This window comes from Cetorhinus maximus, chromosome 4, assembly GCF_964194155.1.
Source record: "Cetorhinus maximus chromosome 4, sCetMax3.hap1.1, whole genome shotgun sequence".
NCBI lineage: Eukaryota > Metazoa > Chordata > Chondrichthyes > Lamniformes > Cetorhinidae > Cetorhinus > Cetorhinus maximus.
This window is the reverse complement of record NC_135882.1, coordinates 157,603,768-157,629,081: the sequence shown is the minus strand read 5'-3', so window position 1 is coordinate 157,629,081 and position 25,314 is coordinate 157,603,768. Positions and strand designations below refer to the sequence as shown.

At 43.9% G+C, this 25,314-nt stretch overlaps 1 protein-coding gene across 12 annotated transcripts in view; it reads right to left on the bottom strand.

The window, feature by feature from the left end:
- LOC144679979 (receptor-type tyrosine-protein phosphatase mu) overlaps positions 1 to 25,314 on the bottom strand; it is an 855,381-nt gene that overhangs the window by 366,620 nt on the left and 463,447 nt on the right. For all 12 annotated transcript variants that reach the window (XM_078541013.1, XM_078541014.1, XM_078541019.1 and 9 more), the window contains exon 8: positions 8,778 to 9,086. In XM_078541013.1, the coding sequence (XP_078397139.1) occupies positions 8,778 to 9,086 (309 nt within the window). The remainder of the gene's footprint in view (positions 1 to 8,777; positions 9,087 to 25,314) is intronic.

The following is a 25,314-nucleotide window of genomic DNA, read 5'->3' as shown; positions in this document are numbered from 1 at the left end:
CGTCCCTAATGGCATGTAATGGTGTGTAATCTGCACTTATTGTGACTGGCAGCTCAACATGCAGAGTACACTTTCATGACCTTAGCATTCACAAGATACTTAATAGCGTAGCGGACTGCTGAGGAACTTCAGAAGCAAACCTTTACAAAGGAAAGGTACAAAAGACTGTGGCTCTGGCTGGACAACTCACGACTGACAGTCACAAGAGAGTTATGGTCTACTTCCTCTGGATAGATAAAAGTCAATTTACTCTGTGTTTCTCCCTGGAAAGGTTGGATAAATTTTGGACATAAACATTTCTAGTTTTTGTTCCTCTTAATAATTGATCTTTTTCTTTCTTCCTAACCTTGAGGAAGCAGATGTATTTATTGAGAACCAGTGCATTGTGACTTTCTTGACACAGTCAGATGTGGACCAATTGCAGAAACCATTTTAATTGACCAGATCATAAACTTGTTAGCAAAATGGAAGCCCATGCGATTAAAGGATTAGTGGCAGGATAGGCTCAAAATTGGCTGAGGAACAGGAATCAGAGGGTAAGTGGTGAGCAACTGTTTTTCAGGCTGGAGTGTTGTCCCCAGAGGTTGGTACTAGGGCCACTGCTCTTTTTGATATATATTGATGGTTGGACTTGGGTATACAGGGCAAGACTTCAAAATTTGCAGATGACATGAAAGGGGAATAGTAACAGACTTCAAGAGGATATAGACAAACTGGTGAAATGAACAGGCACATGGCAGATGAAATTTAATGCAGGAACGTGTGAGAGATGCATTTTGGTAGGAAGAATGAGGAGAGGTGACACAAACAAAATATTATAGTCTTAAAGGGGGTGTGGGAGTGGAAAGACCTGGAAGTGTGTGCACCCAAATCGTTGAAGGTGGGGGGCTGTGGGACCAAATTGGATAATATTGGCATGATGGGCCAAATGTCTCCTTTTGTGCTGTAAAATGTTATGAATTCAAGTTAAGGCAATTTTAAAAATCAGACAGAGTCCTTGGCTTTATCAATAGAGCCAGAGAATATAAAAGCAAGGGAGCCACGGTAAATCATTACAATGCATTGATTACTCAGTCCATTACCCAGCTGGAGTATTGTGTTCAATTCAGGGCACCACACTATAGGAAGGATGTCAAGGCCTTAGTGATGGAGCAAAAGAAGCTGAATAAAAGTATACCAGGGGTGAGGGGCTTCTGTTATGTGGAGAGCAAAGAAGATTTAAGAGGAAATTTGATAAGCAAGTTCCAAATCATGAATAGTTTAGATGGAGTAAATAATAAGAAACTGTTTCCAGTGATAGAATGATAGGTAATCAGAGGTCACAGGTTTAAGATTATGAGAAATGGAACCAAAGGTAACACGCAGAAACACCTTTTACACGACGAGTTGTTGTGATCTGGAATGCATTGTCTGAAAGTGAAGTGGAAGCAAGCTCAATAGAAACATTCAAAGGGCAACTGGATAAATACTTGAAGGGATAACATCTGCAGGGCTATGGGGAAAGAGTGGGGGGTGTGAAACGAGTTGGATAGCTCTGCTGAGGAGCCAGCACACGTGCGATGGGCTCAATAGCCTCCTTCTGTGGTCTGTCTTTCAATGAGTTAACAATTTAAATTTAATTGGTGGTGCAAAGCTCACATCAGAAGGGAATTGCTGCCAGTGGAAGCCACCATCTTGAGTCTACAAGGAATTACTAAAGTTGAAATGTTCCTTTTAATTTACTGTAGATTCCTCTTGAGTGAAGGAAGGGCAGGAGAGAGGCAGTAGTTTATGTGACATTGAGCTGGAACATCATGGTCTGATGTCCCTAAAACATAATTTCTAGCTCAGATGGTCTTAGAGAGAAATAATTGGTGACCAGTGCGATTACATGGAAGAGCATGTACTGCATGTATCTTCTTGGAAGGAGATCGTGGCAGATGCAATGTCATGAAGGGAGCTGGTGATCTACATGCCCTCTGGCTGATAAGGAATGTAAAGGTGGCAGGACAGGTAGAGAGAGCTGTTTCTAAAGCATACAGTATTCTCGGCTTCATTAATAGGGACATAGAGTACAAGAGCAGGGAGGTTTTGATGAGCTAATATACAACACTGGTTAGACTGCAGCAGAAGTATTGTGTACAGTTCTGGGCGCCACTCTATAGGAAGGATGTGAACGCAATGGAGAGAGTGCAGAAGAGGTTTACGAGAATGGTTCCAGGGATGAGCATCTTGAGTTATGAGGAAAGATTGGAGAAGTTGGGACTGTTTTCCTTGGAGAGGAGAAGGCTGAGAGGAGACTTGATAGAAGTTTTCAAAATAATGAAGAGCCTGGACAGGGTAGATAGGGAGAACCTGCTCCCGCTCGTAAATGGATCGAGAACCAGAGGGCACAGTTTTAAAGTGTTTTGCAAAAGAAGCAAATGTGAGGTGAGAAAAAACTTGTTAGGGTTTGGAATGCACTGCCTGGAAGTATGGTGGAGGTAGGTTCAATTGAGGCATTCAAGAGGGCATTGGATGATTATCCACATAGGAACAATGTGCAGGGTTACGGGGAAAAGGCTGGAGATTGGCACCAAGTTAAAATGCTCAGAGAGCCGGTGCAGATACAATGGGCCGAATGGCCGCCTTGTGCACTGTAACAATTCTGTGATTCTGTTATGGAGGGAAGCAGTGGTCAAAGTAACTTCAGGGTAAAAAGCCCTTCACAACCAGATATTTAGGAAACCTGTAGTCATACAATTGTGGGAGGTGAAGCAGAATCCTCCAGTATTAACACAATAATCAGGCCATTTCCAGGGGGATGTGCAGAGGGACAAGCTGTCTCATGGAGAAGTAGCATCAGCAACAGTAGCTGATGATGACAAAACTGCGTAAATATGGTTTTTATATTTACCACTATATTAGACTGTTCAAAGAAAAATGATTCAGCTGTCAAAACATCAACAAATATCAATGGCTGAATATTAGCTGAGGACCAAAAAAGAACTGACTCATTACGATGTACAAAGTGTCTGTTTGCAGAAGTTAATCTTAACTACCTTCCATATAACATACATGGATAGAGAGCGGGAAATCCTGGAATTGCCCAGGAGTGTCAGTCGTCCCCCTAAAGAGGGAGAACTTAACATCCAAAACAGTCCTGTCGTGACATCGATTGGAGTACATTGGAAGGGGAAAGGACCTAGGTTCATCACATCCAGCCATTGCAGGACAGCCTGTTATGCTGCAGTCTCTACCCTCCTAAAACAATATCTAAGAAGAGGTGGACAGTTCCTGCTTTCCTGATCCTCAGAGGAATTTGGCACGGGTGCAGCCAAAGTCTGTCTGCTGAGATCGGCCTGCCAACTTGGAGGAAGTGGTGTGCACCTGGGGCTCCAGGCCGGGATTGTGACCAGGCCAGGGGTTACTTTCAAATCAGTGCTCTTTATAAAGGGGGCTGAACAAAAAGTTCCACTAGGGAAGGGAGCCAACCACCCCTCTTGAGGGCTAATGAGGCTTCCCTACCCTTGGGAAGAATTAGGTATACCCTTAGTGCTGCAGGCTTGGGGCTCCCCACAACCCTGAAATCTTGGCAGGATCAGCTGCTGAGTTTGTAGCCTGAATATTTCAGATGGTGGGGTTTCCCTTTCTGCCATCCGTAGAGTCAGCAGGAAATGTCCCCACTGGGTCTGACTGCCCTGCAGCCATTTCATGCTCGAATGAGTGTCAATTAGCTGCAGGCAGGACTTCCGCCCCTCACTCAGGAGGAAGTCTCATCTCAGAGAGCTGCTGGCCAATGTGATTAGGCGGCAGTTCGCTAGTCCCTGTAGTGACAGGAGCTGCAGTGGGACAGAAGAGAAAGTTCAGGAAGATACCTGAGCCTAAGTTCCGGGACTGGTCATTTTACAGGATGTGGGTGTCGCTGACTAGGCCAGCATTTATTGTCCATCCCTAATTGCCCTTGAGAAGGTGGTGGTGAACTGAGCTTACAGGGTTCCAGGACGGGGAGAGTAGCGAAGGCCCCGGGGTGTGGAAAGTGGGCGATTGGGGTGTCGGGGGAGAGGCTGGGAGGTGGGGGGGGAGTGGGGGGGAGTGGAGTGGGAGGGAGCTCCAGTGGCCACCAGACGTTAAGGGGGGGGTTGCTTGGAGTCAGAAAGGGGCTTCTGATGCAGGTGCCCCCCACTCCGCCTTATTACCCTGAGGCTGAGGCTCACTCATTTTCGAGCTTCCCCTACAACAGCTAAATCCTCCTGCCAGCCTAAAAATTGAGGCTGGGTGGGGGAGTGGCCAATAATTGGCAACTTAAGGACCTCAACTGGGGCAAGGGTGGACGGACCATCCAAGGCCTTGCCCGCCCTGATGTAAAATTGCTGGGAGGTTGGGGCAAGTGGAAACCCAGAGGGAATCTCATACCTTCAATTTCACGCTCTCCCCGCAACTCCCCACCTAAAAACCCGCCGGCGGGGGGAGTATGAAATTCATAAGAACATAAGAAATAGAAACAGGAGTAGACCATTTGGTCCCTCGAGCCTGCTCCGCCATTCAATAAGATCATGGCTGATCTTCTTGTGTTTCGATTTCCACATTCCCATCTAACCCCGATAACCTTTGATTCCCTTGCCTAACAAGGATCTATCTACCTCTGCCTTAAAAATATTCAATGACCCCACCTCCACCACCTTCTGAGGCAGAGAATTCCAAACTCGCACAACCCTCAGAGAGAAAAAAATTCTCCTCATCTCTGTCCTAAAAGGGTGACCCCTAATTTTAAAACTGTGCCCCCTAGTTCTGGACTCACCCACAAGAGGAAACATCCTTTCTACGTCCACCTTGTCAAGACTACTTAGTATCTTGTATACTTCAATCAAATCACCCCTCACTCTTCTAAACTCCAGCGGAAACAAGCCCAGTCTGTCCAACCTTTCCTCATAAGACAACTCACTCATTCCAGGTATCAATCTAGTAAACCTCCTTTAAACTGCCTCCGATGCATTTACCTCCTTCCTTAAATAAGGAGACCAAAACTGCACACAGTATTCGAGGTGCGGTCTCACCTATGCCCTATATAACTGAAGCATAACGCCCTTACTTTTATGTTCAATTCCTCTCGTAATAAAGGATAACATTCCATTAGCCTTCTTAATTATCTGCTGTACCTGCATACTAACTTTTTGTGACTCATGTACTAGAACATCTCAGAATTATGTAGCTGTTCTCTATTTAAGTAATACTCTGCTTTTTTGTTCTTCCCGTCAAAGTGAACAACTTCACATTTTCCCACATTAAATTCCATTTGCCAGATCTTTGCCCCCTCACTCAACCTACCTATATCCATCTGCAACCTCCTCATGTCCTCCTCACAACATACTTTCCTACCTATCATCTACATCATCTGCGTCATCTGCAAATTAGGCTACACTCCCCTCATTTAAGTCATTGATGTAAATCGTAAAAAGTTGAGGCCCCAGTGGGACTCCACTCATCATATCTTGCCAATCAGAAAAAGACCCATTTATGCTTACTCTCTGTTTTCTGTCAGACAGCCAATCTTCTATCCATGCTAATATGTTACCCCCTACACCATGACTTTTATTTTCCATAATAATCCTTTATCTGGCACCTTATCAAAAGCCTTTTGGAAATCCAAGTACAGGCCCATATGTCAATACAACGTGGTACTAAAACCATGATAACAGTCCACTCCACTCGCTTACAAAATTTTGGTGCCATAACATTTGAGACAGTGAACCTTTCATTACCCGTGTAATTTGTTTGTATTTCTGTGGTTTCCACCCCCACCCCTGCCTTCTTTTCATCATTGCTTCCTGTGGGCTGAATACTCTTCTGCTTGCTATGCATGGCAAACGTATGAAGCTTTTCAGGTGTTCGTTCCGGGTGGAATTCCAAAAGGGCCTGCTGCGAGATATACAGGAAATGAGAAATCCTGCTGCCTTCCTCCTTGGCAACTCCCAAAGGCCTTCTCTAAACCTGACCCATCAAACATCACCCAGCCCCACCTTCCAAAATCTTGCAGTGTCTGACTGTATCCCCACCTCCTACTACCTCCACAAAGCATCCTAGCATGCTGTGTTATTTATAATTGCATGTTGCTCCTGTTGTTGAATTCCTATATCATGTGGCTATATTGCGTACGTCTTATGAAGCCCTGCAGAATCAGAGAGGCAGGTACCAGAGGTGAATCTGCCAAAGCTTCCACCAGAGGTACATTCTCCAATCCTTGCTCTCATCAAACTGGGCTCTGTTCTGGAAGTAGTGCTGTTCAAAATTCACCCTTTTAGTCTTGAATTATATAGCACAAAAGGGGGCCATTTGGCCCATTGTATCTGTGCTGGGTCTTTCAAAGACCTATCCAATTAATCCCTCTCCCCTGTTCTTCCCCGATAGCTCTGCAATTTTTTTTATCATTTTCATGCATCTTTCCAACTCCCTTTCGAAAGTTACTATTGAATCCACTGGATCATCATTTCACCTCCTGCAATTCTGGACAGGCTAGAATTTAAAAATCTGCTACCAAGGTTCAGTGGAGCTAATAACAAACAGACGGTTTTTAGGAGCAGGAGCAGGAGTGCTGGCTGTCTCTGTGATATATACTGCTGCCCTGACATGTCTGCCCGGAAATACTGCAGGCTGAGAGGATCTGGGTCAAAATTGTTTGTACAGAAGTAAAACAACATTCAAAATCTTTGTACACCAGTCCAGAATTGCATTTTAATTTACCTTTCAAATCGCCAACAAGAATATCTCCACTTATATATGAAACCTGTAGAGACTCATGAAAACCATGACATATCCTGCTTAGTGCAGTCACATTGTATTTGGTATTTATTTCGATTAAGGCAATTAAACAACATGAGACTGTTAAAGTCAGGATGCAGTGTGTCATTGACTCTCTGGGCTGGATTTTCATGTTAGAGGCTGGTGCGGGAGCCGGGAAATCTCCTGGCTTGGCCTGCCTGCCTCAGGAAAAAGTGTCTCGAAAGGCATAATTTCCATTACCGGGGGTAGATGCATCCTGTAGGCCCACCAACCCCAAATACAGATCGGAGGTGGCAACTGAGGCTGCTGAGTGCCAAGACAGCTGCTTAAAAGGCCCATCTAGGCTCTCTGGGTCCTTATCCCAGTTGTTTTGTTCACTATTAGACCCTCTAGTCCTCACTCTTCACAACCACTCGCCTATTCCCCTTGTCCATACATGTTAACCCATGTCAACCCATGCTTGCTGCCCACCCCCAATAGCCTCTCAAGCCCTCCATGCAAACCCATGCCCCTCTACTCACCACCAGGGCCCATTATAGTCCCTATACCAACACACTGCCAACTCATGATCCTCCCACTCATCCCCATGCTCCCTTATAGCCCCTATGCTAACTTATAGCCCACATGCTAACACATGTCCCCTCCCATCTCTGATGACCCCTCATATCCTCCATGCCAACCCATAGCACAATGAACCCTATAGTGATAATGGCATTTGTGGTAAAGCTTAAAAAACAGCCATTCTGAACTTTCCTTAAAAAAACTGCTGTTACCACAAGTCTATAAAACTGTCAATCAACCAGGCCTTTACAGTATCAATAGCAAAAACCATAAGCACTTTATCTTGTGTGAATAAACATTGAGCCATTGACAAGATAGATCTAAGGACAAAAACTGTTAATCAAGCAATATTTTCCCATGTGTGCACCTGTTTCAACCATCTAATGGAAGCCTGGACTCTCAACCAAGCCTCATTATGCATCAGTTCAGTTTTAATGATGAATAGCCCTCAAACTCTCACCCCTCACTCTGCACACCCCCTTGGTCCCTCCATGCCCTCTCATATTCTCCATGCCCTCCTCACCCCATGCTGCCTCCTTGCTTCTTATATCCCTCATGCCCCAGCCATGCTCCCCATGTATCCACTATGGGCAGACTTCAGGATGTCTTTGAAATGGACACTAAAAGCAAATATACTTCTAACAAGCTAACCTCATTCAAACACACCATACTGAAAAAACACTCTCTTTCTAAAAAAAGCCTTCCTTCAAGTGGTGATTCTGTTGTAAAAACACGCAAACATATATTTCACTAACCACATGAATGACAGCTAATCCTTTAATGACCTCTTAAAACTGTCAATCAAAATATCCATACAGCAGGTACAGCACAGAAACAAGGCATTTGGCCAACTGCTCAGTGCCTGTTCTTATGCTCCACAGAGATCCTTCCAAAGATTCAAACCAGTGAGGAAACTAAAGTTTGGCCCACCTGAGAACGTGGAGGACATTTTAACTGTCAGGAACTACCACCGGTTTCAGTTAGATTCCCACTTGGTTCAGAAGGAAAGGCCAGGGCAAAATGGCTGCCAGCCAACAGCAAAACACGCTTGGCTTTTGGCTGCCCGCTGACACTCAGGTAAGAGTGGGAACTGGGGTTCCGGGGGGTTTTGTTCACGCTCATTGTCCTCGTCTGCCTCAAATCTTCTAATCTGAGTTTGCCTCTTGGTAAAGACATGGCGGCTTCCCCGCTGAAGTCAGAATTAAAATAGTGCGAGGGGCCCAATAACAACATCGGAACCCAATCTGCATATTTAAAGAAGGTTTTCACCCACCTCAGGGTGCCTTTACCCCCCTGCTCAGAACAGCAGTTTAAGGTTGATTTAAAATCCAGGACATCAAAGGATAAGTTACTGGGCATTTAGAGTTAAAATTGAGCCCGAAATGCCCGACTTTGAATATTTGGATATGCCAGTTGTTGCTGCCACAAAGCATTTGACTCTCGAACTTCCAAAATAATGCATAACGTTTATTACTTACCATCTTCATCTGTCTGGATCATAAGCTCATCGCTTTCCTTTCTTCCCTCTGAGTTCATCAGGACCAGTTTCACGCTGACATTGGTGTAAGGTGACAGACCACGTAGCGTATATTGTGGTTGAATGTGCCCAGTCTCCTGGCAGACATCTTCACCCACATGCTCTTGGCCTCCTACCGCATACCGGTACTGGGCGGTAAGGTTGAAGCTGTGGCACCGGGTCACGTTGTAACCGAATGGCTCCCAGCGGATTGTGATTTGTCTGGACTTGATCTCCACAACTTCTATATTCCTCGGTCCGTGCATGGGATCTTTTAAAAAGAAAGAGAATATCTGTCACTGTTTGAGAATATCCATCATTGGGGAATGGTTTCCTCTGTAAATCTGTGAAAAGGAACATGTTTATGATTTTGTTCAACGGAGAGCAAGAGGAAAACCTCCCGTCACGTTTGGAAGACTTAATTCGTCTTCTAAACAACAAAACAGTAATCAAAATAAAAACAAAATACTGCAGATGCTGGAGATCTGAAGTAAAAACAGAAAGTGTTGTAAAAACTCAGCAGGTTGAGCAACATCTGTGGAGAGAGAAACATAGGGCAGAATTTTCTGCCTGCCGGGCGGGCGGGCCCGACGCAATCTCTGGAGGGTGGGGAGCCGATCCCCGCCGGAGAAACGGGCCCTGCTGCCATTTTACGTGGGTGTGGCTATGCGCTTCCTGCACGAATGAGCGCACATCTCCCTGAGACTGAGTGCTGCCTCAGGGAGATCGCTGACAGTTTTAAAAATATGAAAAACAAAAAAAATAAAAATCCTTAACAATGTCACATGAGATGGGATATGTTCATTAATTACACTAAAACTTTATTAAACCCTGCATGAAACCTCATCCCGCCAGTGGATGAGGTTTCATGTTTTTTCTATTCCCCGCCGGGACTCCTGGCCTGCCCGCCAACCTTAAGGTTGGATGGGCAGGTCCTTTAATTGTTTCAATGATCCTGTCAATAGTCTCAATTGGCCATTGACAGGTCGGCAGGCCCGCAGCTGATTTTGCTGCGCCCCCGCCTTCCTGAAAATTTAAATGGGGTGGAATGACGTTGGGGGTTCCGCCCGACATCATCCAGCATCATTTTACATGTCGGGGAGCGGGCCCCGCCCCCTGCTCGCTGACGGCAAAATTCAGCCCATAGTTAATATTTGGAGTCCAATATGACTCTTCTTTGGAAGTGGAAGAGTTAATAAAATCATTCTCATCAGCCAATTTTTAAACATGCATAGACTAATGTTCTTTGATAAATAATCACAATTCCTCATAAGTTTTTTGAGGCAAGTTGTATAGGGAGAAGAGTATAGGGATGGCAGAATTGTCGTATGAGGAGAGATTGTGTTGACTAGGCCTGTATTCACTGGAGTTTAGAAGAATGAGAGGGTATCTCATTGAAACATATAAAATTCTGACAGGGCTGGACAAACTGGATGTAAGGATGATGTTTCCTCTGGCTGGGGTGGGGTCTATAAAACAAGGGGTCATAGTCTCAGGATATGGGGCAGGCCATTTAGGACTGAGATGAGGAGAAACTTCTTCACTGAGAGGGTGGTGAACCTGTGGAATTCTCTACCACAGAGGGCTGTGGAGGCCAAGTCACTGAATATATTTAAGAAGGAAATAGATAGATTTCTAGACTGTAAAGGTGTCAAGGGATATAGGGAGTGGGCAGGAGTATGGCTTTGAGATAGAGGATCAGCTATGATCATATTGAAAGGTGAAGCAGGTTCGAAGGTTCGAATGACCTACTCCTGCTCCTATTTTCTATGTTTCTATGTTTGGAGTAAAGGTGTAAGAGACACTATGAGGTTAAGTGATAATGCCCTTGGCTAGAGAGGTAGCTATCAGCCCCGAGTTCTGATTGATGCAAAGTCACTCCTGTTGAAAGCAAACATGTGGAAGTTGGAAAAGAAACAGAGCTGTCATGGCTGCGATGCCACCACACTTGAATATTCTCCCAACATTCACCATCAAGCCTCACATGTAAGTAACGGGCACTTTGATGAGGTAATGACGGAGGTGGCAACTGATGCCCTTAGAACTGGTTCCAACTCTTGCACCTTTACTTCAAACATAGAAACATAGAAAATAGGAGCAGGAGTAGGTCATTCAGCCCCTCGAACCTGCTTCGAATCCAAGGAAGGGGATAAAACTAAGTACAAAACATTAGGAGGAAATCATAAGTATATTAAAAAGATATTGCTGCAAACTAGCTTAAACTCAAAATTTTGCAGTTATTAATTTGGATCTACATCTCTGGACAGGATAATTTTTAAACAAAGACTTACTCCCACCTTCCCTCTGTCACTCAGATTCACACAGGTGATGAAATGCGATGTTACTCCTTACTGGGAGCTAGTCAGCCCAGCAATCATGTGGTCAATTGACTAACTCATGTAACAAATGCAGCAACCTAAAAGAGATGTCATCCCTTAACCAAATGTGACTCAATCTGTCTGCTTTTCCCCGACCCCAACATGGTTAAATCAATACATCTTGCACAAAGTATTGAGGAAAAGATTTATCATTATCCTAAAGTAATTAATGATGACAAATAACTGGATTAGGGCTAACAATATTTTGAACGTTTGTGGTGGGGTGGGGGAGTGATTGAGTTTAGTGTGAACTTCAACCCCAGTGAGTACCATTTAACTATATTACATTTCAATTATATTTCCCTCAAAAGCCAACATCCTGAATAAACAGTGTTTTCTACCCTGCACTTGATCTTGGGCTAGAACGACCAAGGTTTGATACTGGTAAAGTATTACAGCATTTCATATTTTCATACTTGAGATTTATTGTTTTTGTTTATTAATGCTGCAGACATGAAGGACATTGATTTTAAACAGCTTTATTTAATATACAGTCCTATTTTTGAAACTCTGATCATACAAGAATGAAGAATCAAACTAAAAAGAGATGCCAAATAACACAGATATTTTCCTTTCAGCTGCATAACTGAGGTGATATAGAATACAAGCAGAAGTGAATTTAAACATCTTAACCTTGCCTTATTTTGAGTTAGTCAGCTGTAGGGCATCAAAATCATTTCTTTGCTGTGACAGCGATGTATAATAATCATTTGCAACAGACCATGCATCAAGAACATATTTGTGAGGGGAATACATCAATTAAATGGTCTTGATCAATGCTCTGTCCTACTCAAGCATGTACCAACTAGGCTTTGTGCAAATGTATTTTACGTTTTCATTGACCAGGTTGACAAAGTATATTTGTGGGGAAATTTTTTTTAAAAAAGATCCCGAAACTCCACTGAAAGGCACACGTACACAAGTCAGTCACTGAAGTCCACTCCTCCCTGGTCCACTCCTCTATCACCCCCTACTCCTCAACATCCACCTATGGCACCTCCCCATGCCCACGCAGAAGATGCAACACCTGCCCCTTCACTTCCTCTCTCCTCACCGTCCAAGGGCCCAAACACTCCTTTCAAGTGAAGCAGCATTTCACTTGCATTTCCCCTAACTTAGTCTACTGCATTCGTTGCTCCCAATGCGGTCTCCTCTACATTGGAGAGACCAAACGCAAACTGGGCGACCGCTTTGCAGAACACCTGCGGTCTGTCCGCAAGAAAGACCCAAACCGCCCTGTCGCTTGCCATTTTAACACTCCACCCTGCTCTCTTGCCCACATGTCTGTCCTTGGCTTGCTGCATTGTTCCAGTGAAGCCCAATGCAAACTGGAGGAACGGCACCTCATCTTCCGACTAGGCACTTTACAGCCTTCCGGGCTGAATATTGAATTCAACAACTTTAGATCTTAAACTCCCCCTCCCCCCATCCCCACCCCGTTTCCTCCCCCCACCCCCCTTTTGTTTTTTTTTGTTTTCAATAATTTATATAGATTTTTCTTTTCCCACCTATTTCCATTATTTTTAAATCTACAACTAATACCTTGTCAATCTTTCCACCCCACCCCCACTAGAGCTGTACCTTGAGTGTCCTGCCATCCATTCTTAATTAGCACTTTTCTTAGATAATATTACCATCTTCAACACCTCTTTGATCCTTTTGTCTGTGACATCTTTTGATTATCTGCTCCTATCACTGCTTGCTTGTCCCTACAACCACCCCACCCTCAACTTCTCTCCCCCCGCCCCCCACCTTAAACCAGCTTATATTTCACCCCTCTCCTAACCATACTTCAGTTCTGTTGAAGGGTCGTGTGGACCCGAAACGTCAACTCTTTTCTTCTCCACCAATGCTGCCTGACCTGCTGAGTTTTTCCAGGTAATTCTGTTTTTGTACCGAAGTGTTTAATATTGTGCTCATTTGCTGGAATGAAGATAATTATATTGAGAGAGTAAACCAAATGGCTCAGTGAGATATTAATCGTAAAAAAAGAGGTATTGTAGTTAGTTGAACTGACTTGTTCTTTCAGTAGACTAGACTTTGTGGGGTTTAATACTACACATGACCATTTGTCCAAAGGAGAACAAATCTTGGCCTTGCAAGGTCTACTCTTTGTGAGAAGAGCACTTCTAATTGTACTCTTGGACAAGGGGAGCTGCTCTGGATTACCAACATTAAGGTTTTGTGCACTTTCATGTCACGTACAAACACTGACTAAGGCAATACTTTGTTGGCTGTTTTCTAAGCTACGTTCAATACTAGGGCTCAAGAGAATTCATTTCCAAATCTTCCGCTCAAGATAAATCACTTAAAAAAATTATTCCCAAAACACAATACAAAGAAAAGGCTTTCTTTTTCATTTTGGTAAACTTGTTGTTGTTGTTTGTACAATTAGTGACAGTTATGGAAGAAATGTCATCTGAATTATATTGGAGGCTAAGTAAAATGTAAACCCCTACTGTTGTAACAATTGTTGAAATAATCATACTGCTGAAGAAATATAATTTGTGAATTACACCTATTTAGACTTTTATCACAATTTTTTCAAAATCAATTTTAATTGATGCGTACAATTATTTTGCTCACTGCAAATAATTTGATTGAAGCAGTAGACAATCCAGCATTGGCAGTGTTCAACAACACAAGTTGTATTCTTCCACTGTTTAAATCCAAGTTACATTTGAGTATTTCACATTCATTAATGAAGGGGAAAGCATGCATTGGTACGAAGATAAAAGCAAAATACTGCAGATGCTGGAAATCTGAAACAAAAACAAAAATAGCTGGAAAAGCTCAGCAGGACTGACAGCATCTGTGGAGAGGAATACAGTTAACGTTTCGAGTCCGTATGACTCTTCATCAGAATCTGATCTGTATTCCTCTCCACAGATGCTGTCAGACCTGCTGAGCTTTTCCAGCTATTTTTGTTTTTGTTTCATGCATTGGTACTCCCTTCATCAGCTTTAACATTCACCACTGGTGCACAACAGCAGCAGTATGTACCATCTACAAGATGCACTGCGGCCAGCATCCTTCGGCAGCACCTTCCAAAGGGCACCCAATGCATGAGAACACTACCAATTGCAAGATCCCTCCAAGTCATACACCACCCTGTTGTGTAAATATATGGTCATTCCTTCACTGTCGCTGGGTCAATATCCTGGAACCCCCTTCCTAACAGCACTGTGGGTGTACCTGCACCACAGAGAGTGCAGCGGTTCAAGAAGGCAGCTCACCACTACCTTCTGAAGTGCAATTAGGGATGGGCAATAAACTTTGCCCATGTTGTGGATGCCCTCAACCCATGAACAAGTTTCCAATAGCTGCTCCAAACACACATAGCTTTGCACCAGCAGTGCTAAATTTTTCATTTAATCCCTCCTCCCTACCAGAAGTACATGCTTGCTGTTCTGGCCATCGAATCATTTGAAGCAACATAATTGCCTTTGAGAGGAAACAGAGGCAAACAATGAAGATAATGTTGGGTGTCTGGAATGGAATGAGCAAAGATCAAAAAGAAATGGCTTGGTTTCTTTAGAAAAAGTGAAATTTGGAGGTGGCCTCACTGAAGTTTTCAAGATTGTGAAAAGGATTAACAAGTTTGGTGCCGGTAAGTTTTTCACTGTCGGTGCAGGGTTCAAATACGAAAGAATACAGGTCATAAACTAGGAATAAAAAAGGGAAGTTAAGTCAATCATTTCCACCCATAGGATACGCAAAGTTGTTGAACAAGCGATGGAAACAGGGAATATGGATGGAATCAAGAGACAGGTTAGATGTATTTCTGGAAAGAGAAGGGAATGCGAGATTTGGAGGAAGGTGGATCATTTCAAAGGGATTCTGAGCATAATGTTCCTAAAAGTTATGTTCTTATTGCTCGCATTTGTAGAGCTTAGTCTTGAAAGTTAATTACTTTGAGTAATATTTTCTTTCCTTCATGTTAACCTGCCTTTTCTGTTCTGTTATATTTAGAATCAAGGCATGATTCTCTAGAACACTTGAGGAATTGTGGTGTGTTAAAATGAATAAACAAGCTGATTTGTTCATCCTGACTTTGCACAAACTTAATTATAATGTGCAGTATCCAATAACAGTGACTGTCCAATTGCCTGGAGCAATGGGCAGTAATGACAGAACAACTAACCTCTTGCTGCCTGCCTTAAATAATCAGCCACAAAATTCTGAAATACAAAAAAGAAAAAGCAAAGCAAATTGTTTTTTTGGTTGACAGCAGCAGAGGAGGATTGCCACGAGAGTAGACAACAACTGTATTCCCTTCCTAGTGCTCATCAGAGTCAGGCTTTCCAGCAAAGGAATTGGATCATGTTTTCAACCAGTGTCAGCTTTAAGCACCCCTTACTGGGGTAAACGTAGCACAGCCAGAGGCAGGGCAGGCATATACTCTGCGCCTCCCCAGAAAAATGTGTCTTAGCAGCAACCTATTCGATCTGTCTGAGTGAGATTGTCAATTTGGTGCCAATTAGCAGGCAGTTTGAGGCAATGGCCTTAGGCTCATTCGGACCTTGGTTGGGACTTCTCAGACTCAATTCACATAACAGTGTCAAAATCACTCGCCAGAGGTTTGAACCGGGGTGAAAATGAAAGGTGCTAATCAGAATTGCTACTTTCATTGTGTGCAGGCCTCAGCTGTCTTCTGACTTCCCATCTGCCACCTGTCTGCCTGTTTGCCATGCAGTGCATGACACCATGACCAATACAATAGACGGACCATCAGGTTTGTCACTCTAGCTGATCAGGTTTGAGACAGCACCAGCTGATGAGAGGGATTTGATGGTTAAAATAAAATCATTCCAATTTGCCAGTGCAGCATGACACAAATCCCATTTTTAAGCACTCAGTACTCCCATACAACCGAGGCACAGTTCTTAATCATTGTGTAGCTTGTAGAAGACAGTGTAAAGTCCACACTTTGTGCAATAAATTCTATTATGAATGGCAGTTGAGGCTGGGACTAAACAGTATCTCCAAGCAACCAACCAGAGAATAAATAAAAGGTAAAGACTGCCCCAGGTGTTGTTTTAGGAAATACAGAGAAAATATGTAATCTGTCCAACAGTGAGGTATTGTGAGAATACAATAGGGATAGCATACTGACAAGGTGACTCTAGCGTAGTAATAATAGGTTCATTCCCTATATAATACAGTTCTCTGTCATGTTTGTAAATGGAGCCACAAAACAAGACTGGATGCTTCCTAATAAGGAGGCAAGGAAGAATGGGTCAACCTGAATAACTCTCACACGCACTCAGGGATAACGTGTAATTAGACCTGATTTTGGGCATGGGGATTGTGTTGAGCGTTAACCCTACATTCGGTTCTGTGGAGGCAGGCAGCACCCAAGCTTCATTGTACCTGCTCAAGAATATGATTGAAGCATGTAGCCCAGCATGAATCACGCTGCTGCATGCTCATCAGCTGCATGTGTTGCTAGCATAATATCCAGCTCACCTGCACTTCTTAAAGGCAGCCTGCCTCTCTTAAAGAAGAGGTACACTCAGGCTACAGCAGCTGGTAGAACGTTCTCAGCAAGGCTTCGGTGGGAGGAAGAAGATTGTAAATGCAGCAACAGGGTCAGAGAAAGGACTCCCAGATTCTCAGATGTGGCGCTCGAGTCTTTAGTCCAAGAGGTCAAGAGGAGAAGAGAGGCCATGTTTCTAACGGGGGCCAGGAGAACATCAAGTATACCCTGTGAAGAGAATGAGTGAAGGTGGCCATACGGACATACGAACAAGGAGCAGGAGTAGGCCATTCAGCCCCTTGAGCCTGCTCCACCATTTAATAAGATCATGGCTGATCTGATAGTAACCTCAAATCCGCATCCTGCCTACCACCTCTTGCCCCTTGCTTACCAAGAATTTATTCACTTCTGCCTTAAAAGTATTCAAGGACTCTGCTTCCACAACCTTTTCAGGGAGGGGGAGAGTTCCAAAGACTCACAACCCTCTGAGTGAAAAGATTTTGCCTCATCTCTGTTTTAAATGGGTGACCCCTTATTTTTAAACAGTGACCCCTAGTTCTAGATTTTTCCACAAGAGGAAACATCCTCTCCACATCCGCCCTGTCAAGACCTCTCAATCCAGGGAGCCAGGGAGAGAGAGAGAGAGAGAAGGTGGGGGGGTGGGGGGGGGGGGGGGGGGGGGGTGCGGGGGAGGTGGATTACAGGAGTCTGGAACCCAGGACCTGGCCAGAAAAGTTCAATGACCTCACACAAGTGATCAAGGTCAGCGAATACATCTTCAACTGATATCTTCTGTTCGACGCAAGGCCAAACTCTCCAGCTACTCAATGCATCACATCTCCCTCACTCAACCATCAGCCATCAGAGCTTGTCCCTGACATTCATATGCTCCACCTCACCCTCACACACTTGCCAATGTTGCCTCACACCTATTCTCACATCTTCCATATACCACCAGCTATTCAGCTCTGGCAGGCACATCACCCAAACACAATGCAGCACACACATTGGCATTCATCACTCTCCCTGGTAGGGCAAGATCACAGGGAGCAGTAGCAAAGCAGCAGGGAGCAGGCAGGCCTGCATTGACTCAGCCCTGAGAAAGAAATGGTGCTCCACATCACGGGGCTGACAGTGACTGGGGCCATTTCATCCAGCATTTCTGAGGACATTCGGAATTACAATATGTTCCTGCCTTATGCACCTTCACAAATCCTGTGCTTCACTGGCACTTGCAAGAATTGCAAGCTACCGATGGTCTGGGTAGGATCTTTGCTTACCCCCAAAGTTTTCTCATCCCAAACCTCCCTTTCTGCATTTTTTACTTTCAGAACACCAAGAATTGCTGCCTGGCCTGTCAGTGCAACCTCACCGTAAAGGGCAACAGCCAAGGAACATGGTCATTTGATCTGACACTCACAGCCACCTACTCTGAGACTGGCACTGTGCGTCTGTTGGAGGGCAGCATAGGGGTGGGATGCCTGCATGTGGCTGCACCAGGGCAAGGGGGGGGGATGAATCACGCCTATGCCAGTTCCACAGAGGTCGAGGTTACAGAAAAATTCTGCTGCAGAGGACTCAGGCAAGGATTTCAATGGGGCAGTGTACAGGAGAGCACAGATGGGCATGCATGCAGAGATGCTTGGTAGGCAGCAGGGCATTGGCAAGCTTGCCAAAGGGTCTGCTGTCACGGTCATGTGGCATGGAGGACTCCAACTCCGACTGGATATAGGGCACCATGCAGAGCTTGGAGCCCATCCTTTCCAGTTGGAAGCTATGGCTAACTCTCTGACAGCACTTGTGGACTCAGCCATGATGCCTCATGTCTCAACGTCGAGGTAGAAGCTATCCAATGTCTCAGTGCTGCAGTGGAAGCTCAGACTGAAGTTCTGTGATGTCTGCTAGTTGCCACACAAGCCCAGCTTGGTGCCATGCAGGCCCAGATTGCTGCCCACCTAGCTGGGGGCATCAGTGCTTGAAGGGGTATACAGAATCTTCTTGTGACCAGGTGAAAAGGGGTGAACTGGCTCCCCTTTATTCAACCTCTTCGGATGGTCACAACAAAGGTTTAAGTTTCTTTTTCATGAGTATGTGCCTTTTCCAGATCAAAACGTATTTTACTATTAGAACTGTGTGCAATAAGGAGCCAATCAAACAAGGTTGACTTCAGTCAAAGAAAGAGCAAGTTTATTAATCATTAAGCCTGATAAAAATAATAAAAACACGACATCAAGCACTTGGTCCTCATGCAGTCATTAGGACACACACACACACTCACATGCACACATGCACTCACACACACGCATGCGCACACACATACACACACACACGCACACACACACGGTTAAGTGGCCTTTGATTGTCCTTGAGGCATAGATTTTAAATGATGTGGCCAATTTATGTTAGCTGGTTTCTTGGATGCGGTCAGATGTAGAAGATGTTACAAGATCTCAGTTCGCTGGTAGGTTACTGGTGGAGTTGGCTGCTCAAACCAGGTGACATTCTTATTCCAAAGAGAGAGAGGGAGAGAGAAAGCCCTCAGCTTGTTTCCTCCATTGAAGACTTTCTTGACACTGTGTCACTTGCAATCTCTCTCGAGTGGCTGGCAGCCTTGCCTTGAAATACTTCACCCATTGTGCATTTCCAAGAGGTTTTGGGTGGTAGACATTGCTACAATACGTTACATTCCAGTACTTTGCATTTTTTACATCTCTTCCTTAGACAGTTACGAGTTTAGTAATAGGAAATATCTCTCTCTTAACCCTCCCCTGAGAGTGATTTGTTGGTTTCTCACCTTCAACTTGGAATGTAGCCTTGCATTTTAAAGCAGTTTGCTCTGTCTCAGTCAGTAAGTAGAAAGTGGAAAAATAATTTTTTTTCAAAAATAAAGTGGCATAGCCCCCTAACAGTCATTGCAACAGTCCAACAATCTGTGCTCCAGCAGATTATTAGGGTTGCTGAAGAGCCAGCCTGGGTGAAGTGGCAGTGGCTGCATGATGTAAAAATCTGCTGCCCTCTCTCAAAATGATAGCATTCCTGCCCCCAACACTGCTGCTCAGCCTCTGTTCTTGCTGGTGCCTCTCCAGCCAGGCAGCCCACACGACTGCCTCCCATGCCGAGGTGGTGCAGTTCGAAGCTACTGGATGGCATCCTTCAAAGGCATCTGCAGTGCCCCCCCCCAGTGAAAGACAGCAGCCTCCCATTCACCATGCTGCAGCCACTGGCATCGCACTGTGCAGGAACACCAGGCCAGGCAAAGGCACTGCAAAGCAGGCACCAAGGGGATGCACAAGGGTGAATAGTTCAGTTTTGCATGTATTATTGGAAGTGTTGTTGGATAAAGTTGTTATGGAATTTATTTTTGTTGGCAGCTTTTATTTCAAAATTTTGGCTAAGAGGATGCTGAGGATGGTGCATGGCAGAGGGACTGAAAGCTGGGAACTTGTGCAGCTAAGGTGACGTGGAGATAAGATTTCAGGGGAACTGGAGCCTGAGTGTCCACTCACTGACAGCTCATCCCCAGCGAAGATGGCCCAGATGCAGCCTTCCTTCCTCCTCTTCTACTCCTCTGAAGGTGCCCTCCAGAGATCTTTAAATAGCACTAGTGAGCTGGGGGTGGGGCAGGGGTGGTGAGGTGAGTGGGGGAGGGGGTGGGGGGAGGTGGAGGGAGGGGTCACAATTGTTGATTCATGGTCACAATTAATGATACTAGCTTTTTATTCTAGATTTTTTGTTAGTTCACTGAATTGAATTTTCCCAGCTGCCATACTGGGATTTGAGCTCATATCTCTGGGTCATTAGTCCTGGTCTCTGGATGACTAGTCCAGCGACATAAACGCTAAGCGATCATACCCATTCACAGGCAGTGCAACAACTGCTGCTTCCCATTATGTTTTTAGTCCTAAGCAAGTTCTCTTCCAGCTTTTCCCTTGCAAGAGATTGTATCACAACTTATTATTGACATTAATAGGTTTGTCGACATTGTTACAGTTAGTTTTTGTCAGCCTTTTACCTGTTCCCGGTTTTGCAGCAGCTCTATGGTGCTGAGTGATCTTTCCATAATGATAGCCACTGCTCCAGAAATTTCTTCCCAGGTCTCCTTCAGCACCTAGGATATATCCCAACTGGTCCACGGAATAGTTGGTCTCTAGTTCCCCTAAATTACCATGTACATCTTTCCTAGAATGTGCTCATTGTGAGTTACCTCTGAACAACTAATGATTGCGTCAATTGAATTAAATTGCAGAGAATTACAGAGTATTTGTAACACAGAAACAAGCCATTCGGCCCATTAGATCTATGCTGGTATTCATATTCCACACAACCTCCTCTCACTTTGGGACTGAATTGTCTACACCTTTTCTGTTCTAATGTAAAATACTTTACCATCAATTTTCCCCAAATTGTTAGCACTGTAAAGGCAATGGGACCTAACACTACCTCTCACAATGCAAATGGTAGCCATTACACTGCTAACCTCATCACCATTGCTCCTGTTTCACACCTGAGGCAGCACTGCTGAATTTAGATCCCAAATTACATAGGATCACATAGGATATAAGGCACACAAACAGGCCATTCCGCCCAGCCATCCCATGCCAGTGTTCATGCCCCAACCTCCTCCAATCTTTCCTCATCTAAATCTCCCATTGTAACTCTCCATTTACTTCTCCCTGAAATGATTGCCTAGTTTCCCCTTTAAGTTATTCACTTCAAATATCCCTGTGGTAGCAAGTTTCACATTCTCAGCACTCTTTGGGTAAAGGAGTTTCTTCTGAATTCCCTATTGGATTTCTTGGTTACTGCCTTATATTGGCTCTTCCCCCACGAGAGGAAACATTCTCCCTGTATCCATTCTGTTAAAACCTTTCATAATTTTAAAGACCTCCATTAGGTCGCCCCTCAGTTTTCTTTTCTCAAGAGAAAAGAGACCCAGCCTGTCAATCCTTTGCTGATATGTATACCCATGCAATCCTGGTATCTTCTCTGAGCTCTCCAAAATATTCAAGTCTAGTTCATCAACATAAAGGAGTAGCGAGCATCAGCAAACAGCTGCTTGTTAAGCAAAGGAATTTCAAAAAGTATCTTTATTGCACCCTGGAGATGGCTCAATAAAAAAAATATCATCAACATCATGGTGGCGCACTGCCACGTCTAGGAGATTAGAAGAACAGAGTGATATTGTAATGTGCACTCAGATAATCAGAAACAACTGCACTAGAGAACTAATATTGTGATAATTCTAAAACATTAAGCATACCCTAATGTAGTGCTTCTTTATTACTGCACTACATCAATGTTCAGATATTGCTGCCCTCAACCAATGCTGCTTGCAGCATTGTCAACTCAAGTACATGTTCGCTAATGGCTTGGTTAATTGTTTTGCTTGCATCAATTAAACAATCAATTTGGTGCTTTCCAAACATCACAAGTATTTAAAACGCTCTCATGAGGCAATAAAAAAAATGATCAGCTTCTGTCACAAAATACTTCAACTTCAGAGAGGAAATTATGAAAACATTTTAGCTGCTTAGAGATAGTTTGTTGGGCATCACCTCAGTTGAAACTAAGACATATTTGGCGAGATGCTTTTGAAGTTTTCAAAGTGCTCTTCATTGTTTGTTTTGTATCATAACGACAATGGCTGAAGGAAGCTCAAATGTACTGGGCCTTCTTGTCAATGTCAGTGCAGTGATTGATAGCTGGCATGCATTGCATCTGTTATGATGAAAAGACACATGGGAGCTAATAGATAATCAAGTACTTGCAAGTGATGGCTTCTAATGAATATTTCCTGCCAAGTATTTTACATAAATACCCACTAGGTAAAGCCACAATTAACATTGGGTAATTGTGTCATTAGTCTGCCTCATGGCATGATGGTGTGGCATGCCAATGTCACATATTAACAAATGCATTCTTACCACATGACTGGCAGCTCAGACCATTCAATATCATATCTTTGTCAGCTAATTTAAAACTAATGCCATATTAAATACATCCATCACAGAGTTGTGAAAGTTAAGGCACTAGGAAAATTTGGATGAAAATAAATTTTTGTTCCAAAATGTATTTTGTTATCTGGCTACTTTTGATATTCAGGTTGCACAATTACAGTGATTTAAATTTGCAATAGTTCAGACCCTGCCCTGTCAAACTCAGTCTTATGGAAGAGGAAGATCTCAGCTTTAATTCCTGGTCTGTGTTGTGTTGGTCAGTCCCAACCAGAGACTGCAAGTGACCTTGTGGCCCTGGGCTAAGGAAGGGGAATCAATCAAAATCTTGTTTCTGATTCTACCATAGATCCATAGGATAGTACAGTACAGACACAGGCCATTCAGCCCATCAAGTCTGTAACAGCTCTTCTGAAGAGCAAGCCAAAACTCCCATTCCCTGCTCTTTTCCCATATTCCTCCAATTATTTCTCCTTCAAGTAGCTATCCAACTTCCTTTTGGAAGCTTATTGAAGCAGATTTCACCACTAAATCAGCCACTGCATTCCAAAGCCTAACCAACCATTGGACAAAATAGTTTTTCCTCATGTTGCCCCTGGTTCTTTAGCCAATCTGTGCCCTTTGGTTACCAACCCTTAGGTCACTTGAAACAGTTTATTTTTATATTTACTCTATCTAAACCCTTCATGATTTTGAACACCTCTATCAAAACTCCTCGTAGGCTCCTCTGCTCTAAGGTCAACAACCCATGTTCTCTGAGTCTATCCATGCAACTATAATCCTTCATCCGTGGAACCATTCAGAAAATTTCTTCTCCAAATCCTTCACATTTGTCCAAAAGTGTGGTGTCCACAATTGGACACAATACTTCAACTGGGGCCAAACTAGTGTTTTATGCAGAACTTCCTGGCTTTTGTATTCTATGCAAATGGCTCCTGCAGGCATTAACGCATGTGGGGGTGTTAGATAGGCACAGGATCAGAGCCTCTCAGGCTCTGGGAGGTTCGCCACGGCAAAAAGCAGCTAGTGCCTTAAAAATGGGGGTGTGGCCTCCTTGCATCCGACAGAGCCATCCTTGACGCTAGGTCCTGGGGACGCACTGCACTGCCTGGATCTTGCCTGGCCTGAGTTGCAAGGTCAGGCAAGATAGGATCCAAAAAAAAAATTAAAGTGAAAAACTCTGAGCGGAGTGGCAATCCGACACTGATTGCTACTCTGAGGAAGTTCAGGCCATTTTTAAAAATTAGTTTTATGATGTATGTTTATTATTCAGTGTGTTTGGGAAAAATTGTTTTGCAAAAGGCACCAGTGGGAGCAAACCATCCAGCCTGTTATTAATGTTCATTTCTTTTTAGAGAACTGAAGCTTTAATAACACCAAGGAAGGAAAGAAGAATTATGAGTGAAGTGGCTTCAAGTTGTCATGCTCACTTGTACCAGATCTAAGCTTGCACTGTGAAAGCACACGGATTTCAGTATGAATCAGACAATCTCAGCTGTGCGAGGGCTGACCTACACAATAAAGTCCTAATTTCACAACAGGTTCAGTATTCTTTGTGAATTCTTTGAATGGAAAAGGAATCATTTCCTTGAGGTTTAAGAAGAGCATTACACTTCTGTTAACAGAATTGTTTGAAGGAGGCTGGCTAATAGAAATATCGTCAGATCTGAATGGTCAGCTATGAATGGTCAGGTATGAATGGTCAGCTATGAATGGTCAGGTATGAATGGTCAGGTATGAATGGTCAGGTGTGAATGGTCAGGTATGAATGGTCAGGTATGAATGGTCAGGTGTGAATGGTCAGATATGAATGGTCAGGTATGAATGGTCAGATATGAATGGTCAGGTGTGAATGGTCAGATATGAATGGTCAGGTATGAATGGTCAGATAGGAATGGTCAGGTATGAATGATCAGATATGAATGGTCAGGTGTGAATGGTCAGGTATGAATGGTCAGGTGTGAATGGTCGGGTATGAATGGTCAGGTTTGAATGGTCAGGTGTGAATGGTCAGATATGAATGATCAGGTGTGAATGGTCGGGTATGAATAGTCGGGTATGAATGGTCAGGTGTGAATGGTCAGGTATGAATGATCAGGTGTAAATGGTCAGGTGTGAATGGTCAGATATGAATGGTCAGGTGTGAATGGTCAGGTGTAAATGGTCAGATATGAATGGTCAGGTATGAATGGTCAGGTGTGAATGGTCAGATATGAATGGTCAGGTGTGAATGGTCAGGTGTGAATGGTCGGGTATGAATGGTCGGGTATGAATGTAAGTGAATGTCGGTTTACACATGAATTCACATTGTTGTGCTAAATGAAGCATCTTTAAAAGCTTAACATCAGAGGCCTATGTAAAGAGCTCAAACTCATGAAAGGCGTTTATGTTATTGGTGATCTTTCAGGAATCACTGGAGTCAGGGAGGGTCCCAGAGGACTGCAAAATCGCTAATGTAACCCCCCTGTTTAAGAAGGGAATGAGGCAAAAGACGGGAAATTACAGGCCGATTAGCCTGACCTCAGTCGTTGGTAAGATTTTAGAGTCCATTATTAAGGATGAGATTTCAGAATACTTGGAAGTGAATGGTAAAATAGGGCAAAATCAGCATGGTTTCATCAAGGGGAGGTCATGCCTGACAATTCTGTTAGAATTCTTTGAGGAGGTAACGAGTAGGTTAGACAAAGG